Here is a 16,845-nt window from a genome sequence, read left to right as displayed (position 1 = left end):
AGAGAGTAATATATAATGTGAAATAGAAAACAATAAGGATGTTGAGTATAGAAGTGATGGGAGCTAGATTAACCTAAATGTGTTTCGAAGGGACAGGGTGAACAAAAAGAATGCATTAACAAATTGGATTGGGATAAATAAATAAAGTACAAGAAATGTTAAGATGTTAAAAAGACAAATCTAACGTTACAGTATCTGAATAAGTGAAGCATTCAAGTTTTAACTGAAGAACTAACAGCAGAAATAAATGTAAACTGACAGCAAATAATTGACAGACATAGCAGTGAAATTTGTTTCTCCTTATTTTCAAGTGGAGAAGTTGGATCTCAATTCTTATTCTGTACATAGTTGGTTCCAGTTGTGAGCCTTCAGCACTCATTTCATATACTGTAGACCACTGAAAGTTATTTTATGTGTATTTGTAGCAGCAGCTACACTGCTGAAAGAACACACAACCAGTCAGTTTGAGCTCAATGAGCAGAACTCATTTATTGCAGGCTGCCGGGCTGGACTTATACTCCCAGCCCGGATTTGGCTGAGAACCGCACTGGGGGGCACTGACGTCACCCGGGCGTCATGTGATCCCCCAGCGCGGGCTTCTGAGCCCTATACTGAGAAGAAGGGGAAACCCCTAACGGCGCCACTTTGGACGACTGCCCCGCCGTGTGGATTACAAGCGGGGCCGGTTCGCCTGCCTAGTGGTGTGCTGCCATACAGCCCCCCCAGAACCGGCGCCAATGTCCTTTTTAGCTGGACGGCCTCGCTTCTTGGGCTGGGCCACAATCACTGGTTCGCTGGGGTCGAGGTGCGCTGGCTTCAGCCTGTCCATAGTAAACAGTTCCCGCCTGCCGCTGATGTCCAACATGAACGTAGACCCTGAACGCTGGGCAACCTTGTATAGCCCCTCGTAAGGTTTCTGCAGAGGTGCCGCAGGCGGGCCCCACTGAGTAAAAATGTACTCTGCAGAAAGCAGCTCGCTGGGGACGTGAGATGTCCGTGTGCCGTGTTTGGGCAGCGGTGGGGGTGCGAAGGTGTCCAAGCGGGCCTGGAGGTGGGCAAGCAGCTCGTGCAGCAACCATTCGGAGTTGTGAGGCGCGTTGATGAACTCACCAGGAAGTGCCAGCGGTGCGCCATAAACCAGCTCAGCTGATGATGCCTGCAGATCCTCCTTGGGCACGGAGCGGATGCCCAAGAGCTCCCAAGGCAGTTCGTCCACCCAGTCGGGACCGGTGAGGCAGGGCATAAGTGCCGACTTAAGGTAGCGGTCCAGACGCTTGACCAGCTCATTGGCCTGTGGATGATAGGCCGTGGTGCAGTGTAGCTCGATCCCCAACCTGTTGGCGAGCTGTGCCCAGAGTGTAAAGGTGAACTGAGTGCCCCGATTGCTGGTGAGGTGATTCGGAATGCCAAACCGGGTGACCCAACCATGAAACAGCGCTCGGGAGCAGGAGTCCGTAGAGATGTCCGGCATCAGGATCCCCTCAGTCCAAAGAGTGTTGTGGTCCACCACCGTGAACAGGTAACGGTTGCTCCGGGAAATGGGTAAGGCCCAACTATGTCCACGTGAATGTGGCTGAACCATTCCCGGATGTGCTTGAACTATTGCACGGGTGCAATGGGTGCATGTACTGGCCCAGCCCGCAATCTGCTTCCGCAGCCCGTGCCAGATGAACCGCTCTGCCACCATCTGGACTGTGGACCTGATGGATGGGTGCGAAAGGTTGTGGATGTGATGGAAGACTTGCCTGCACCACTGTTGGGGAACCACTGTCCGCAGGGTGTCCATGGAGACATCGCACAGGACGGTGCTTCCGCCGCTCGGAGTCAGGAGGTCTCGGAACCACAGATCCATGATGGCAGTCCTGAAGGCATGCGTCTCCTTGTCGGACTTCTGGTCCCGGGCGAGCTGGTCGAAGTCGAGGCCGGGTATCAGCATGCAGATGGTTGGTCGCGAGAGTGCAACGCCGACCACGTTGTCCTTCCCCACCTTGTGCCGAATGTCAGTGGTAAACTCCGACACAAAGAGAGGTGGCGCTGCCGGCAGGTCGACCAGGGGTCCTTCACCATCGTGAGTGCCTGGGTGAGGGGTTTGTTGTCAATGAAGATGGTAAAAGTCCTTCCCTCAAAGAAATAGTGAAAATGCCGCACCACCAGGTACATGCCCAGTAACTCACGGTCAAAAATGTTATACTTGCTCTCTGGTGTTATACTTGCCAGCAGCTTCTATTGTCCATTTACCTGCTGCTCCTGGACAGCGCCGACGGCTGTGGCAGAGGCATCGATGGAGAGCGCCATATGCAGGTCGGTGTGTGGGTGGGCGAGCATAGTAGCCTTCGTGGGGGCATCCTTGGTGGCCTCGAATGTACTGCAGGCCTCTGGGGTCCAGGTAAGCATTTAGTGCTTGTCTGCGATGAGGGTGAATAGCTGCTGCATGATGCGCGCAGCTCCCGGGATGAATTGGTTGCAGAAGTTGACCATACCCGCGAACTCCTGCATCCCCTTGAGATTATCCGAACGTGGGAATTCCTTGATAGCGACGACCTTCATAGCAGCGGGCGTGGCTCCCTCGGCCGTGATGGTATGGCCCAGGAACTGTATGGACTCTTTCCCAAACTGGCACTTGGCTGGGTTGATGGTGAGGCCGAAGTCGGCCAGCCGGGAGAAGAGGGTGCACAGGTGGGCCTTGTGTTGCACCTGATCCCTGCTGCCAATGAGGATGTCATCTAAGTAAATGAAAAAGAAATCCAAGTCCCTGCCCACTGAGTTCATGAGGCGCTGGAAGATCTGAGCGGCCTTCTTGAGCCCGAACGGCATGCGAAGGAATTCGAACAAGCTGAAGGGGGTGATGATGACCGTCTTGGGTATGTCCTAAGGGTGTATCGGGATTTGGTGATACCCGTGTGCCAGGTCAACCTCGGAGCAAACCCTCACACCATGCAGGTTGGCCGTAAAGCCTGATTGTGAGGGAAGGGGTAACGGTCAGAAATCAGGAACTGTCGCCTCATTGATCCATTAATAGTCTCCACAGGGGTGCCAGACACCGGAGGCTTTCGGGATCAGGTGGAGCGGCGAGGCCCAGGGGCTGTCGGACCGCTGAATGATCCCCAGCTCCAACAGATGCGAAAACTCCTCCATCACCTGGAGCTTGTCAGGCGGGAACCGGCGTGCCTTGGCGTGAACCGGTAGGCCCTGGGTGGGGATGTGGTGGAACACCCTGTGGTGCGGCGAGGCAGCAGAAAACTGTGGCTTGAGGAGGGTCGGAAAATCATCCAGGATTTGCTGGACCTTGTCTCTGGGCATGCTGATCGCGGCTGCTCTGTGAGGGAGGCGTCGAGATGAATGGCCTGGAAAGTATGGGCGTCCACCAGGTGCCGACACCAAATGTCCACCAGGAGCCCGTGGGCGAGGAGGAAGTTGGCACCCAGGATGGCGGTCAGAAGGGACAAGACGGTGAACCTCCACGTGAATTTTCGTCGGCCGATCTGAAAGTGGACTGTCTTGTCTCTATACATCCGGATCTCTGTTGCGTTGGCCATACAGAGGGGAGGTCCTCGAGGTTGCTTCCTGGACTCGATGGCCATGGTCGGGATGACGCTGATCTGGGCTTTATTGTCGATGATGAACTGCTGGCCGCTGACTGAGTCCCACAGGTAGAGGAGGCTGTGTCCTTGGCCAACTGCTGCAGCCATCAACAGCGGCCAGGCTGCTCATTTCCCTGGAATGAGCAGGGCTGATGACACTTCCAAGCCTGGGCTCCCCAGCGCTGGTGGTAGAAGCCGAGGCCTGGAGCAGATGCCGTGCCCCTGGTTATGCTCTTGGTGGCCCCTGCAGGGGCCGGATGATCTACTGCAGGGCCAGGGGTCGGCTTGGCGTGATCAAGCCCATGCCTCGTGACCTGCTGGACCGCTGAGCCCTCCGGGAATTGACCGAGCCATAGCTCTTGGGCCTTCTGAACTACCTTCCTTGGGTTGGTAAAGCTCTTTTGGGCCAGTAACGGCTGGATGTCCTCGGGCAGATGGTCAAGGAAAACGCACTCGAAGAGTGGGCAGTTGGTGTGATCACTCATGAGCGTGAGCATCTCGTGAATCAGCTCCATCAGGGACCTGTCCCCCAAGGCGTCAAGGTGCAGCATCCAAGCGGCATGGAACATGGATAGTCCGAGGGATCCGGTGAGCACTCGTTTGATGGTCTCGTATTTGTCTTCAGCGGGTAGGTGCTGAACAAGATGCAGCACGTATTTGGCAGTGACCTGGTCCAGGGCGGCGACCACATGGTAGAATTTTGTCTTGTTAGATGAAATCTGGCGGAGATGAAACTGAGCCTCTGCGTGGCTGAACCAGGTCTCCGGCTCCTGAACCCAGAAGTCAGGCAGCTTGATGGCTACAGCACTGATCCCAGGTTCGCTCATGATGGGTTCAAAGACGTTTGAACCAATCGGGGTCACCAATTGTAGCGGCAACTACACTGCTACTGAAAGAACACACAACCAGACGGATTGAGCTTAGTGAGCAGAACTCATTTATTGCAGGCTGCTGAGCTGGACATACTCCCAGCCCAGACCTGCCTGAGAAACGCGCTGGGGGGGGGGCGCTGACATCACCTGGGCATTACGTGGTCCCCCAGCGCGGGCTTCTGAGCCCCGTACTGAGAAGAAGGGGAAAATCCCGACGGTGCCATTTTGGCTGGCTGCCCCACCACGTGGATTACAAGCAGGTCCGGTTCGTCTGCCTAGTGGTGTGTCGCCACATATCCTTGAATTTCACAATACATTGAAGTGAGCTAGCCCATATTAAGATATGAAAATCAATGCTATCGAAACATAATTGAAATTTGATGTAAATTAAACACAAGCTGAACCTAAAATTTCACCAAATTTAATAAAAGAATAAAACTTTTCAATCTTAGCCTCATTTTTTATTATAAATGAACAATATTTTTGATCTTCAATTGAATAAATGATTTAAGATAATCCACAGTTTAAAATATTTACCTAAAAGTGTCACCGATCCGATCGTGAAAATAAATATAACCATCTTGGCTCTCAGACATCAGGTCCCCAGAATTGAAATACACATCACCCTTTTTAAATACATCTCTGAGAAGCTTCTCTTCTGAAATCTTCTTGTTTCCAGCATAACCACTGAATGGATTCCACTTAGTCACTGAAGATATGAGGAGTCCAGTCTCACCTACCACAGGATGAAAACACTTTGTGAAAACAATAGCAAAGACGGTCAGTTGATCTACAATATTCAACTTTTGAACACAAGTAGATGTGGAATGTATTTTTTAAAAAAAAAACATAAATTTTCACAATTTGCATCTGCTGAGGTGGTTTATCCATTGTTTTGGTTGTTGTAATGTTGATATACACTATCAATGGCTCCAAAGGCTGAGTGAGAAACGATAGGCTTTAATACACATTCAGCTGGCCCAACTCCCATGTGCATGAATGAATGGAAGGGGGTAGGGAGGTCGACTTTATGGCCAAGTCACAGGGGGAGGGGTTACAGGGGATCGAGTCCTCAGTGGATAGGCCAGGCACTTATTACAGAGCAATAAATACATATCACCACATTCTTCTTTAAAAAAAAACAAAACCCAGTCCTAAAGGTTCAGCCGGTCAGGTGGCTTCCTCTGCCTCTGTGTCCTGCGCAGCTCTGCCCAGTATACTGGCCGGCTCCATTGCTAGTCGAGTGTCTTGAGCCGGGGGAGGAAGGCTTTGGCCATAGGGGGTGGGATTTGGTTGTCTGTGGGGGCAGTTGTGGTGGTCAGTTCGGCTGAACGAGGATCCCGGGCATGTGGTGGGGGTGCCTGGGAGTGCGGTGGGCATTGTCCCTGTAGGGGACAGTGTGTGTGTATGTGGTGGTTGGGACTAGGGATGGGTCGGTGGGTATCTCGAGCACACGCCAGGTCCTGGACAGGGACTGTGTCCTCAAGGCCATTGGGGTACTGGATGTAAGCCTATTGTGGGTTAGCATGCTGGAGCGTCACTCCTTCCACCAACATTTCAGTTTTATGGCCCCTTGCGTGTTTCCTCAGCAGGACAGGTCCCGGAGATGAGAACCAGGGCGGCAGAGTGGTTCCAGTCGCCAACCTCTTGGGAAGGAAAACCTGTTCATGTGGAGTCATATTTGTAGCAGTGCATAGGAGAGATCAGATAGCATGAAGTGTGTCTGACAGGATTTCCTGCCAGTGAAACACCACTAGGCCTTTTGACTTGAGGGCCAGGAGGATTGCCTTCCAAACGGTGGTGTTTTCTCGCTCCACCCGGCTGTTTTCCCTGGAGTTAAAGCTCGTGGTCCTACTAGTGGCTATGCTTCTAACCAACAGGTACTGCCGCAGCTTGCCGCTCATGAACGAGGACCCCCGATCACTACGAATATTGTTCGGGTACCCAAAGTGGGTGAATATGAAGCAGAGTTCCCTGATAACCATGGCAGAGGTCATATTTGGACAGGAGATGGCAAACGGGAATCTGGAGAACTCGTCTATGACATTAAGAAAATAGACGTTCCTATTGGTCAAGGGCAGGACTCCCTCGAAATCGACACTCAGCCATTCAAAGTGGCGCATGGCCTTGATGAGGAGTGCCTTTCAGGCCTGAACAACTGCGGTTTACATTCCCCGCAGACCCGACAGTGTCTGGTCAGAGACGTGACATCCTCAATGGAATCCGGGAGGTTATGGGCTTTGATGAAGTGGAACAACATCGTGTGCCTGGGGTGGCAGAGGTCATCGTGGAGGGACTGGAGGCAGTCAAGATGCGCACTGGCGCATGTCCCCGGGCTAGGGCATCTGGGGGGCTTGTTGAGTTTGCCCGGCCGGTACAGGATAGTGTAGTTATAGGTGGAGACCTCGATTCCCCACCTCAGGATTTTTTTGTTCTTGACTTTACTCCAGTTTTGTGTTGAGCATGAAAGCGACGGCTCTTTGGTCCATCAGTAGGGTAAATCTTTTCCCGGCGGGGTAGTGTCGCCAGTGACGTACTGCCTCAACGATCACCTGTGCCTTCATCTCAACGGAGGAGTGCCATGTTTCGGGGCTGTGGAGGGTGCTGAAAAAAAAAATCGCTACTAGCCTGCCCACCTGTTTGAGAGTGGCGGCCAGTGCAAAGTTGGAGGCATCACTCTCCACCTGGAATGGGATGGATTTGTCCTCAGCATGCATCTTGGCTTTAGTTATGTCTCCATTGATATGGGTCAAAAGCCACTCGGGCTTCTGCTGATAAGGGGAAGCTTGTGGGCCTTACTAAGGAGTAGGCCTTATTGGCATAATTGGGCACCCATTGTGCATTGTAAGAAAAGAACTTCAGGCACCGTTTAAGCACCTTGAGGTTGTGTGGTATCAGGAACTCCATAAGGGGACACATGCGGTCGGGGTCAGGGGCAATTACACCATGCACCACGACGCATCCAAGGAGGGCCAGGCGAATGGTATTAAATACACACTTCTCTTTGTTATAAATCAAATTAAGGGACTTGGCTGTGTGGAGAAATTTTGTCAGGTTTACGTTGTGGTCCTGTTGGTTATGGCAGCAGATGGTGACATTATCAAGGTAGGGGAGCATCACCGTTAGTTTATGCCTGTCTACCATCCGATCCATCACCCTTTGGAACACTGAGACCTTGTTGGTGACTCTGAAGGGCTCCCTGAGGAAATGATAGAGTCTGCCGTCTGCTTCAAAGGCAGTGTATTTGCAGTCCCCCTGCAAAGGGGGAGTTGGCAGTATGCCGACTTCAGGTCAATTGTGGAGTACACTTTGTACTGGGCTATTTTATTCATAATTTTGGTTATCTGGGAGAGGGGGTAGCACCTAGCTGAGTGAAGCGGTTGACCGTCTGGCTGTAATCGATCACCATACAGGATTTGTTCCTGCCCCTGAATTGGGAGCTATGATCCCCTATGCCAGGAGTCGCTGCACCTCAGACTTTGCAAGCTTTGGAAGAGTGCCTTGTCCCAGCATTATCGAGCAGAGCAGACTCCTGAGCAGGAGCTGGACTTCTGGTTCAGTAATGTTCCATTCCTCCTCGGCACAACGGAGCTCCCGACGCTGAATCCTCTCCTTGACCTACTACCACACATGCACATTGGACTCCCCAGTGTGCACTTGCGGTAAGCCTAGGGAGGATTCAGGAGTCAAGAGCTCTGGTGACTGAGGAGGCAGGAGCCAAGTGTTCCACCAGTCCAGGGGGCATCCCTGGGGATTGGTGGCCGCTGTTGGTCAGTCTTGGTAATAGGTGGCCAGCAATTTTTTTGGTGAGAATTAAACATTATTTTTATGCTTAAAAAGCCTTTCCTTATTGTTTGTTGTTGTTTAAACATTGATACAAGTGATTTGCTGTTGCTACTGGGCTGTTTCTAAAAAATGACCAATTCTCCGAAAAAAAAAAACCATTTATCCAACACAGGCCTGGTCCCAACCGTTTCGGATGATCAGAGTTGTACTCGTGGAAGGGTAAGTGCCCTTGACTTAAAGTTCATCATCAAAAATCTAAAAGGAACAGAAGCATGGTTCAGTCTAATTAATCGGTGGTCAATATACACAGCCTTATGTTTTGGTTACATTTACATAACCGAGTAATTGTCTAGTATGGGTAGCAATCGAGTTGAATTCTGCTTAAAAACTTTTCCATTTCAGCACTTCTTGTACTTTCACTTCCATTCTCTTTAAATAAATCAATTGATAATCCTATTTTTAGACACTGTGAGAGTGTGGGTGCAGTTCAGAAAAGATTTTGGACTTCATGGTTTTTCTCTTTCAAGCCCCATTATATCCAATTATCTTTTTCAGCCTTCTTTGCATGATCTTGTCATGAATGGTTTAGATTAGGTATTGAATGTTTCAAAGATATTTTTATTGATAACAGTTTTGCATCATTTGAACAGCTTTCTGGAAAGTTCAATTTACCAAATACTTTCTTTTAAGATATCTGCAAATTAAAATATCTAATTTGAAAATATCTTCAAGCTCAAATACAGTACAACTCTGATTATCTGAAGTCGGATTCTCCAAAATCCTCAGTTATTTGAAATTTTTTCGGAACCAAACTGACCGGGGACTTCAGACTCCCAACGGCGGCAGCAGCGGACCTTGGGCTCACGGGCAGCAGCAGGAACCTCAAGATCCCAGGCAGGAGCAGGACCGCTCCTGGCACAAGCAGGGCCTCAGTGAGGAGGTGTCGGTGATTGGTGAGAATTAAACATTATTTTAATGCTTAAAAAGCTTTTCCCTCGTTGTCTGTTACAAGTGATTTGCTGTTGCTAAAAAGTGACCAGTTCTCCGTGAAAACTGTTTATCCAGATGCAGATATTATTTTTAGTTTATAACATTCTTGCAGAGGTTTAATATCCATTATTTTTGACAAGTTGGTGGGCTTGACTCGTACTCTTCTAGTTAAAACTAAAAATGCCCGGGAACATGATTTAAACTTTTCATTATCGGATTAAGTTTGGGATTTAATTTTTAAGATGGTTAATACTACATCATTATTGTTCGTTACAATTTAAAATTGTACATAGGCCCAATCTGTCTAAAGTCAAATTATCTTGTATCTATTCAGACGTAAATTCTTGTTGTGATAAATGCAAGAGAGAAGAGACTTCTCTAACTCACATGTTCTGGACATGTCCTAACCTTGAAAAATATTGGAGGGATATTTTTCAAACTTTATCTTTAATTTGTTATGTAAATCTAAAGCCTAATCCTTTGGTTGCTCTTTTTGGTACAACTGGAGAGGATGATATTCTTTTAACTTCAATTAAATGTCATACTTTGTATTTTGCCTCTCTTTTGGATAGATATGCAATATAGTTTAGATGGAAAGATGTTGCCCCACCCACTCATGCTCAATGGCTGAGGGAGATTATGTCCTACTTAAATTTAGAAATCCATTACTCAATTAATAACTCAAATATAAGGTTTCAAATGCTGTGGGTTCATTCCTGAATTACTTTCATAATCTGTAAGCACAATATTAATTACGAATTTTAATACTTGCCATTTTATTTTAGGAACAAAGTACATTTTTCCTTTAGTCATACAATGTTGTTTGGGGATAGGATTTAGAAATATGCTTTACATGATAAAATTTTCTTATTGAATTTCTTTTATTATGGATTTATATATGCTTTATAGTTTGTTGAGTTACCTAATCTATCATTATTATTATGCACTCCATAAATGTTTTGTATATACATGTTTATTTGTTAAAAAATCAATAAAAATATTAAAAGAGAGAAAATCTAAGGCACATAAAGTGGTCAATGCTACTGGTACAGAGATACCAGGAATTGTTCAGGAACCAGGCAACCTCTTCCTCCACTACATCAATTACTAATTTGGTGCTGCTTTATGCACTCGTGATGAGCTCATTGACTTCATCCACTTTGCCGCCAACTTCCACCCCGATCTCAAAATCACTTGGTTCATCTCTAGCAACACTCTCCCTTTCCTTTTATTTTTTTTAAATTTTTCACACTATGAACCATTTTAATCAAAATACACACAAAAATTTACCTCTTGAATATACACAGTATCATTTTTTTCCCCTTTTTCCCCCTCTCTTCCCTCCCTCCTTCCCACCCCCCTCCAAACCCATTAAACGTTCAACATATACAATACAATAAACCCATTAAACAATGTCAATGCACAATGAAAATAAACAAGAAAATTGTGTCATCTACTTTTATACACTGGGTCAGTTCATTTAGTCTTCTCATTCTATCATTTTAGAGGGTGGAGGTCCGCGGTAGGCCCTCTCTGTTGTGTTCCATGTACGGTTCCCAAATTTGTTCAAATAATGTAACTTTATTTTTTAAATTATATGTTATTTTTTCCAATGGAATACATTTATTCATTTCTATGTACCATTGCTGTATGCTCAGGCTTTCTTCTGATTTCCAAGTTGACATTATACATTTTTTTGGCTACAGCTAAGGCTATCATAATAAATCTTTTTTGCGCTTCATCCAGTTTAAGACCTAATTCTTTACTTCTTATATTACTTAGAAGAAAGATCTCTGGATTTTTTGGTATGTTGCTTTTTGTGATTTTATTTAATATCTGATTTAGATCTTCCCAAAATTTTTTCACTTTCTCACATGCCCAAATTGCATGTACTGTTGTTCCCGTTTCCTTGGATCCCATTTATTTAACTTTTGGGGCATGATATATAGCCTGTGTAACCAATTATATTGTATCATATATAACCTCATATTTATTATATTTCTCATAGTTCCAGGGCATAACTTTTCCAATATTTCATTTTTTATCTTTATGTTTAGATCTTTTTCCCACTTTTGTTTGGGTTTATAGCTTATTTCATCATTTTCCTTCTCTTCCAGCTTGATCTACATGTTCGTTATAAATCTTTTAATTATCATTGTGTCTGTAATCACATATTCAAAGCTGCTTCCTTCTTGTAATCTTAGTCTGCTTCCCAATTTGTCCTTTAAGTAGGATATCAGTTGGTGGTATGCAAACATTGTACCATGAGCTATTCCATATTTGTACTTCATTTGTTCAAATGATAATAAATTATTTCCCAAAAAACAATTTTCTATTCTTTTAATTCCTTTGCTCTCCCATTCTCTAAAGGAAAGGTTATCTATTGTGAAAGGGATTAGTAGATTTTGCATCAATAATAATTTTGGTAGTTGGTCATTTGTTTTTTTTTTCCTTTCTACGTGAATCTTCTTCCAAATGTTGAGTAAATGGTGCAGTACTGGTGAACTTCTATATTGCACCAGTTTTTCATCCCACTTATATATGTATATGTTCTATTACCTTCTCCCCTATTTTATCTAGCTCTATCTTGGTCCAATCTGGTTTTTCCCTTGTTTGATAAAAATCTGATAGATATCTTAATTGTGCTGCTCTATAATAATTTTTAAAGTTTGGTAGCTGCAAACCACCTTGTTTGTACCATTCTGTTAATTTATCTGGCGCTATCCTCGTTCATCCCACTTATAAAGTATATGTTCTAATACCTTCTCCCCTATTTTATCTAGCTTTATCTTGGTCCAATCTGGTTTTTCCCTTGTTTGATAAAAATCTGATAGATATCTTAATTGTGCTGCTCTATAATAATTTTTAAAGTTAGGTAGCTGCAAACCACCTTGTTTGTACCATTCTCTTAATTTATCTAGCGTTATCCTCGGTTTCCCCCCCTTTCCATAAGAATTTCCTTATTATTCTCTTTAGTTCATTGAAGAATTTCTCTGTTAAGGGAATTGGTAACGATTGAAATAGGTATTGTATCCTTGGGAAGATATTAATTTTAATGCAATTTACCCTTCCTATTAGTGTTAATGGTAAATCTTTCTAATGTTCTAAGTCATCTTGTAATTTCTTCATTCATGGCTGATAACTTGATTTGTATAGATGGCCTACATTATTATCTAATCTAATACCTAGGTATTGGATTGCTTGTGTTTTCCATTTAAATGGTGATTCTTTTGTAAACTGTGTAATCCGCATTATTCATTGGCATTGCTTCACTTTTATTTGCATTGATCTTGTACACCGATATTTCTCCACATTCCTTCAATTTCTTATGTAATTCTTTTATTGATAATTCTGGTTCTGTTAAATATACTATGATGTCATCTGCAAATAAACTGATTTTATATTCCTTCTCTTTTATTTTTATCCCTTTATTTTATTTTCTCTTCTTATCAGTTCTGCCAATGGTTCTATTGGTAAAGCGAACAGTGAGGGAGATAGTTGACCTGCTTAAATTGGTTCGATATATATCCATTTACTGTCACCTTTACCAATGGTCCCTTATATAATGCTTTAATCCAATTAATATATTTCTGTTAGGTTGAACCTCAGTAATACTTTGAATAAATAATTCCATTCTACCCTGTCAAAGGCTTTCTCTACATCTAAAGCAACAGCCACTGTTGGTATCTTATTTCCTTGTACTGCATGGATTAAGTTAATGAACTTATATTGTCCATTGTTCATCTTTTCTTAATAAATCCAGTTTGATCTAGTTTTACTATTTTTGGTACACAGTCGGCCAATCTGTTTGCTAATAGTTTTGCTATTATCTTATAATCTGAGTTAAGTAGAGATATTGGTCTATACAATGCTGATGTTAGTGGATCTTTCCCCATCTTTGGTATTACTGTAATTATTGCTGTTTTACATGAATATGGCAAGTTTTGTGTTTCTTCAATCTGGTTCATTACTTCCAGGAGAGGAGGAATTAATAACTCTTTAAATGTTTTATAGAATTCTAGTGGAAATCCATCCTCTCCAGGTGTTTTATTGTTCGGTAGCTTTTTTTAATATATCCTGTATTTCCTCTATTTCAAATGGTTTTATCAATTTGTTTTGCTCCTCTTCTTGCAATTTTGGTAGTTCAATTTTAGCTAAAAACTCATCTATTTTGTCTTCTTTCCCTTCGTTCTCAGTTCAGTATAATTGCTCATAGAATTCTTGAAGCTTTCATTGATCTCTGTTGGGTTATATGTAATTTGTTTGTCCTTTTTCCTTGATGCCAATACCGTTCTTTTAGCTTGTTCTGTTTTAAGCTGCCAGGCTAGTATTTTGTGCATTTTTTATCCTAGCTCATAATACTTCTGCTTTATCTTCATTATGTTCTTCTCCTGCTTATGTTTGTAGTGTTTCATATTTTTTTTTTGTCTGCCATTTCTCTTCTTTTTGTTTTATCTTCCCTTGTTGTTAGTTCTTTTTCTGTACTTACGAGTTCCCTTTCCAGCTGTTCTATTTCCCGAATGTAGTCCTTTTTCATCTTAGTTACATAACTTATTATCTGCCCTCTGATGAACGCTTTCATTGCATCCCATAATATAAATTTGTCTTTCACTGATTCCGTATTTATTTCAAAGTACATTTCAATTGGGTGCTCAATAAATTCTCTAAATTTCTCTTTTAAGTAGCATGGAGTTTAATCTCCATCTATATGTTCTTGGTGGGATGTCCTCCAGTTCTATTGCTAATAACAGGGGTGAATGATCAGATAACAATCTAGCTTTATATTCCTTTTTCCTAACTCTCCCTTGGATATGGGCTGATAACAGGAACAGGTCAATCCTTGAGTATGTTTTATGCCTACTCAAATAATATGAGTATTCCTTCTCCTTTGGGTGTTGTCTCCTCCTTATATCCAAAAGTTGCATTTCCTGCATTGATTTAACCATAAATTTGGCTACTTTGTTCTTTCTGCTAGTCTTTTGTCCAGTTTTATCCATCTTTGAATCCAAATTAAGGATAAAGACCCTCCTATCAATATATTCCCCTGTGTATCTACAATCTTCAAAAAAATATCTTGCATAAACTTTTGATCCTCTATATTAGGTGCATATATATTGACCAAATTCCAGAGTTCTGAATATATCTGACACTTTATCATTACATACCTCCCTGCTGGATCTATTATTTCCTCCTCTATTTTGATTAGTACATTGTTATTGATTAATATAGCTACTCCTCTGGCTTTTGAGTTATATGATGCTGCCGTTACGTGCCCTACCCAAGTCTCTCCTTAATTTCTTGTGTTCCACTTCAGTTAGATGCGTTTCCTGCATGAATGCTATATCTATATTTTTTCTTTTTTCAGTAAATAGCCTCTTCCTTTTGATTTGGTTATGTATTCAGTTAATATTTATAGTCATATAGTTCAAGATGACAATCTCATACTCTGTTTACATCTCATTTCTGCTTTCTCACCACCACCTTTCCCCTTTTCATTTCTGTTTTCCTTTTTTGAACTTAATGTATGACAACACTTCTAAAACATAAAATACTTCAACCACTCCCACATCTAAAATTCCCTTAACCCCAAATGTCCCTGCCCTCTCTGAGTCACCCCTTGTTCCTTGCCAGGCAACCACAACTCCTCTCTCCATTCGTACTGCAAACCCGTTCAACAATTGTCAACTGATTTCACAGTGACTGTTATTCTCTCCCACCCCACCCCTTCCAGAAAAGACTTTTATCTTCACATTAAAACAAAGCTCCCCCTCTTTTCTTCTCTTTTTCTTTTCTTTTTACCCCCTCCTCTTTTCCCCTCCCTTCTCCCTTACTTCCTTTTTCTTCCCTCTTTTAGTTCTTACTTATACATTATTTTTACATCTTTATATCTAGTTTGTCATCGTTCTTCATTCCTGTTACATCTCTCTTTCTATCCTGCAGGCATTCTGCAAATTCTCGTGCTTTCTCCGGATCCGAGAACAGTCTGTTTTGCTCCCCCGGGATAACTATTTTAAGCACCGCTGGATATCTTAACATAAATTTATAGCCTTTTTACCATAGGTTCGATTTTGCTGTGTTAAACTCTTTCCTCTTCTTTAGGAGCTCAAAACTTATGTCTGGGTAGAAAAATTTTTTTTGACCTTTGTACTCCAGTAGTTTTTTTTGTCTTCTCTAATTTTATTCATTGCCTTCTCCAATATATTTTCTCTTGTCATGTATCTCAGGAATTTTTCTAAAACGGATCTTGGTTTTTGTTGTGACTGTGGTTTCGGGGCTAGTGTTCTGTGTGCCCTTTCTATTTCCATTCCTTCCTGCATTTCTGGCATTCCCAGGACTTTTGGGATCCATTCTTTTATAAATTCTTTCACATCTTTGCCTTCTTCATCTTCCTTTAGGCCCACTATCTTTATATTATTTTGCCTACTATAGTTTTCCATTATATCCATCTTCTGAGCTAACAACTCTTGTGTTTCTTTGACAAAAAAGTTACTTTCTTCCAATTTTCTTTTTAAGTCATTCACTTCCATTTCTATCGCCATTACACGTTCTTCCACATTTTCTAATCCTTTCCCTACATCTGTTATGACCAGCTCTATTCTATTCACTTTTTCTTCTGTAATTTTCATTTTTCTTTTCATTTCACTAAATTCTAGTGTCAATCTATGTACTGTCCATTCATTTTACCTTCTATTCCTCTGTGCAGAGCTTGGTGTTCTTCTTCTTCTTCTGTATCTGCTCTTGGGTTTGTGTCTTCTACTTCTCTTCCTTGTATCTGTGTCTCTTCTGACTTTCTTGTTGAGCTGCTTGCCTCAGTTTTTGGGGTTTTTTTTCATGGCTTCTTGATGTTGGTCCTCTTCTTCTGAGCTGGTTATCTGTTGGGCCTCCAGCTTCTGTTTTTCTTTCTCCTCCCTCCCTTTCCCTTTGCTTTCTTTTTCTTCCAGCTGGGATCCCTGTTGTTGGGCATCTCTCAGCTGTTCATGCTGTGTAGGTTCACTCCACAGCTGGTCCCCCCTCTCCTTTTCCTTGTTGTGCGCATTGTGCATGTGCGATTCCTCGTGCATGCGCAGTTGCGCACCTCTGTTTGGCTCAGTGAGCCATTTTTGCAGTCCCGTGGTCGGGAGGTCGTGACCCTGCGGGGTCTCCACTAACCTTGGGGAGTGGGCTCTTCTGTCCACGGCGGCTCCCTGCTTTTCCGTGCAGGTAAGGCCTTCTCCTTTCTCTTCCAGCGTCTTTCCTTTTTTTCCCCGTTGTTTTTGGTTTTTCTTTCTTAGGTGCCATTTTCTTTCTTTTTTTCCACACCTTTATCCTTTATTTGTTGTGTTTTCTGTATCTGGGGCTTTGCTTTTCCTTCACTTTTTTTCTTCTTTTCTGGAGAGGGCTGGTATTCTTCTACCGGCCACTACTCCATCACGTGACTCCTCCCATGCTCTGCCTTTCCTAGATCTCTCAGTTTCCATCTCAGGAGATGAACTTGACAGACAACTTCTATAAACTCCCACAGCTACCTCAACTGCACCTCATCCCACCCTGTGCCCTGTAAGGACTCTATTCCATTCTCTCAATTCCACCATCTCCACCATATCTGCATTAGGATGAGGACTTCCATCATCAGTGAT

General features: G+C 43.7%; 1 protein-coding gene across 1 annotated transcript in view; it reads right to left on the bottom strand.

Moving 5' to 3' along the window:
* The window catches only part of slc27a6 (solute carrier family 27 member 6), a 94,095-nt gene that overhangs the window by 5,789 nt on the left and 71,461 nt on the right, over nt 1-16,845 (bottom strand). The window contains exon 7 of the mRNA XM_069927991.1: nt 4,991-5,189. Within this exon, the coding sequence (XP_069784092.1) occupies nt 4,991-5,189 (199 nt within the window). The remainder of the gene's footprint in view (nt 1-4,990; nt 5,190-16,845) is intronic.

Source organism: Narcine bancroftii, chromosome 1 (genome assembly GCF_036971445.1).
Source record: "Narcine bancroftii isolate sNarBan1 chromosome 1, sNarBan1.hap1, whole genome shotgun sequence".
Taxonomy (NCBI): Eukaryota; Metazoa; Chordata; class Chondrichthyes; order Torpediniformes; family Narcinidae; genus Narcine; species Narcine bancroftii.
Note: the sequence above shows the minus strand (reverse complement) of the source record. Positions and strands in the feature narration are given on the sequence as shown.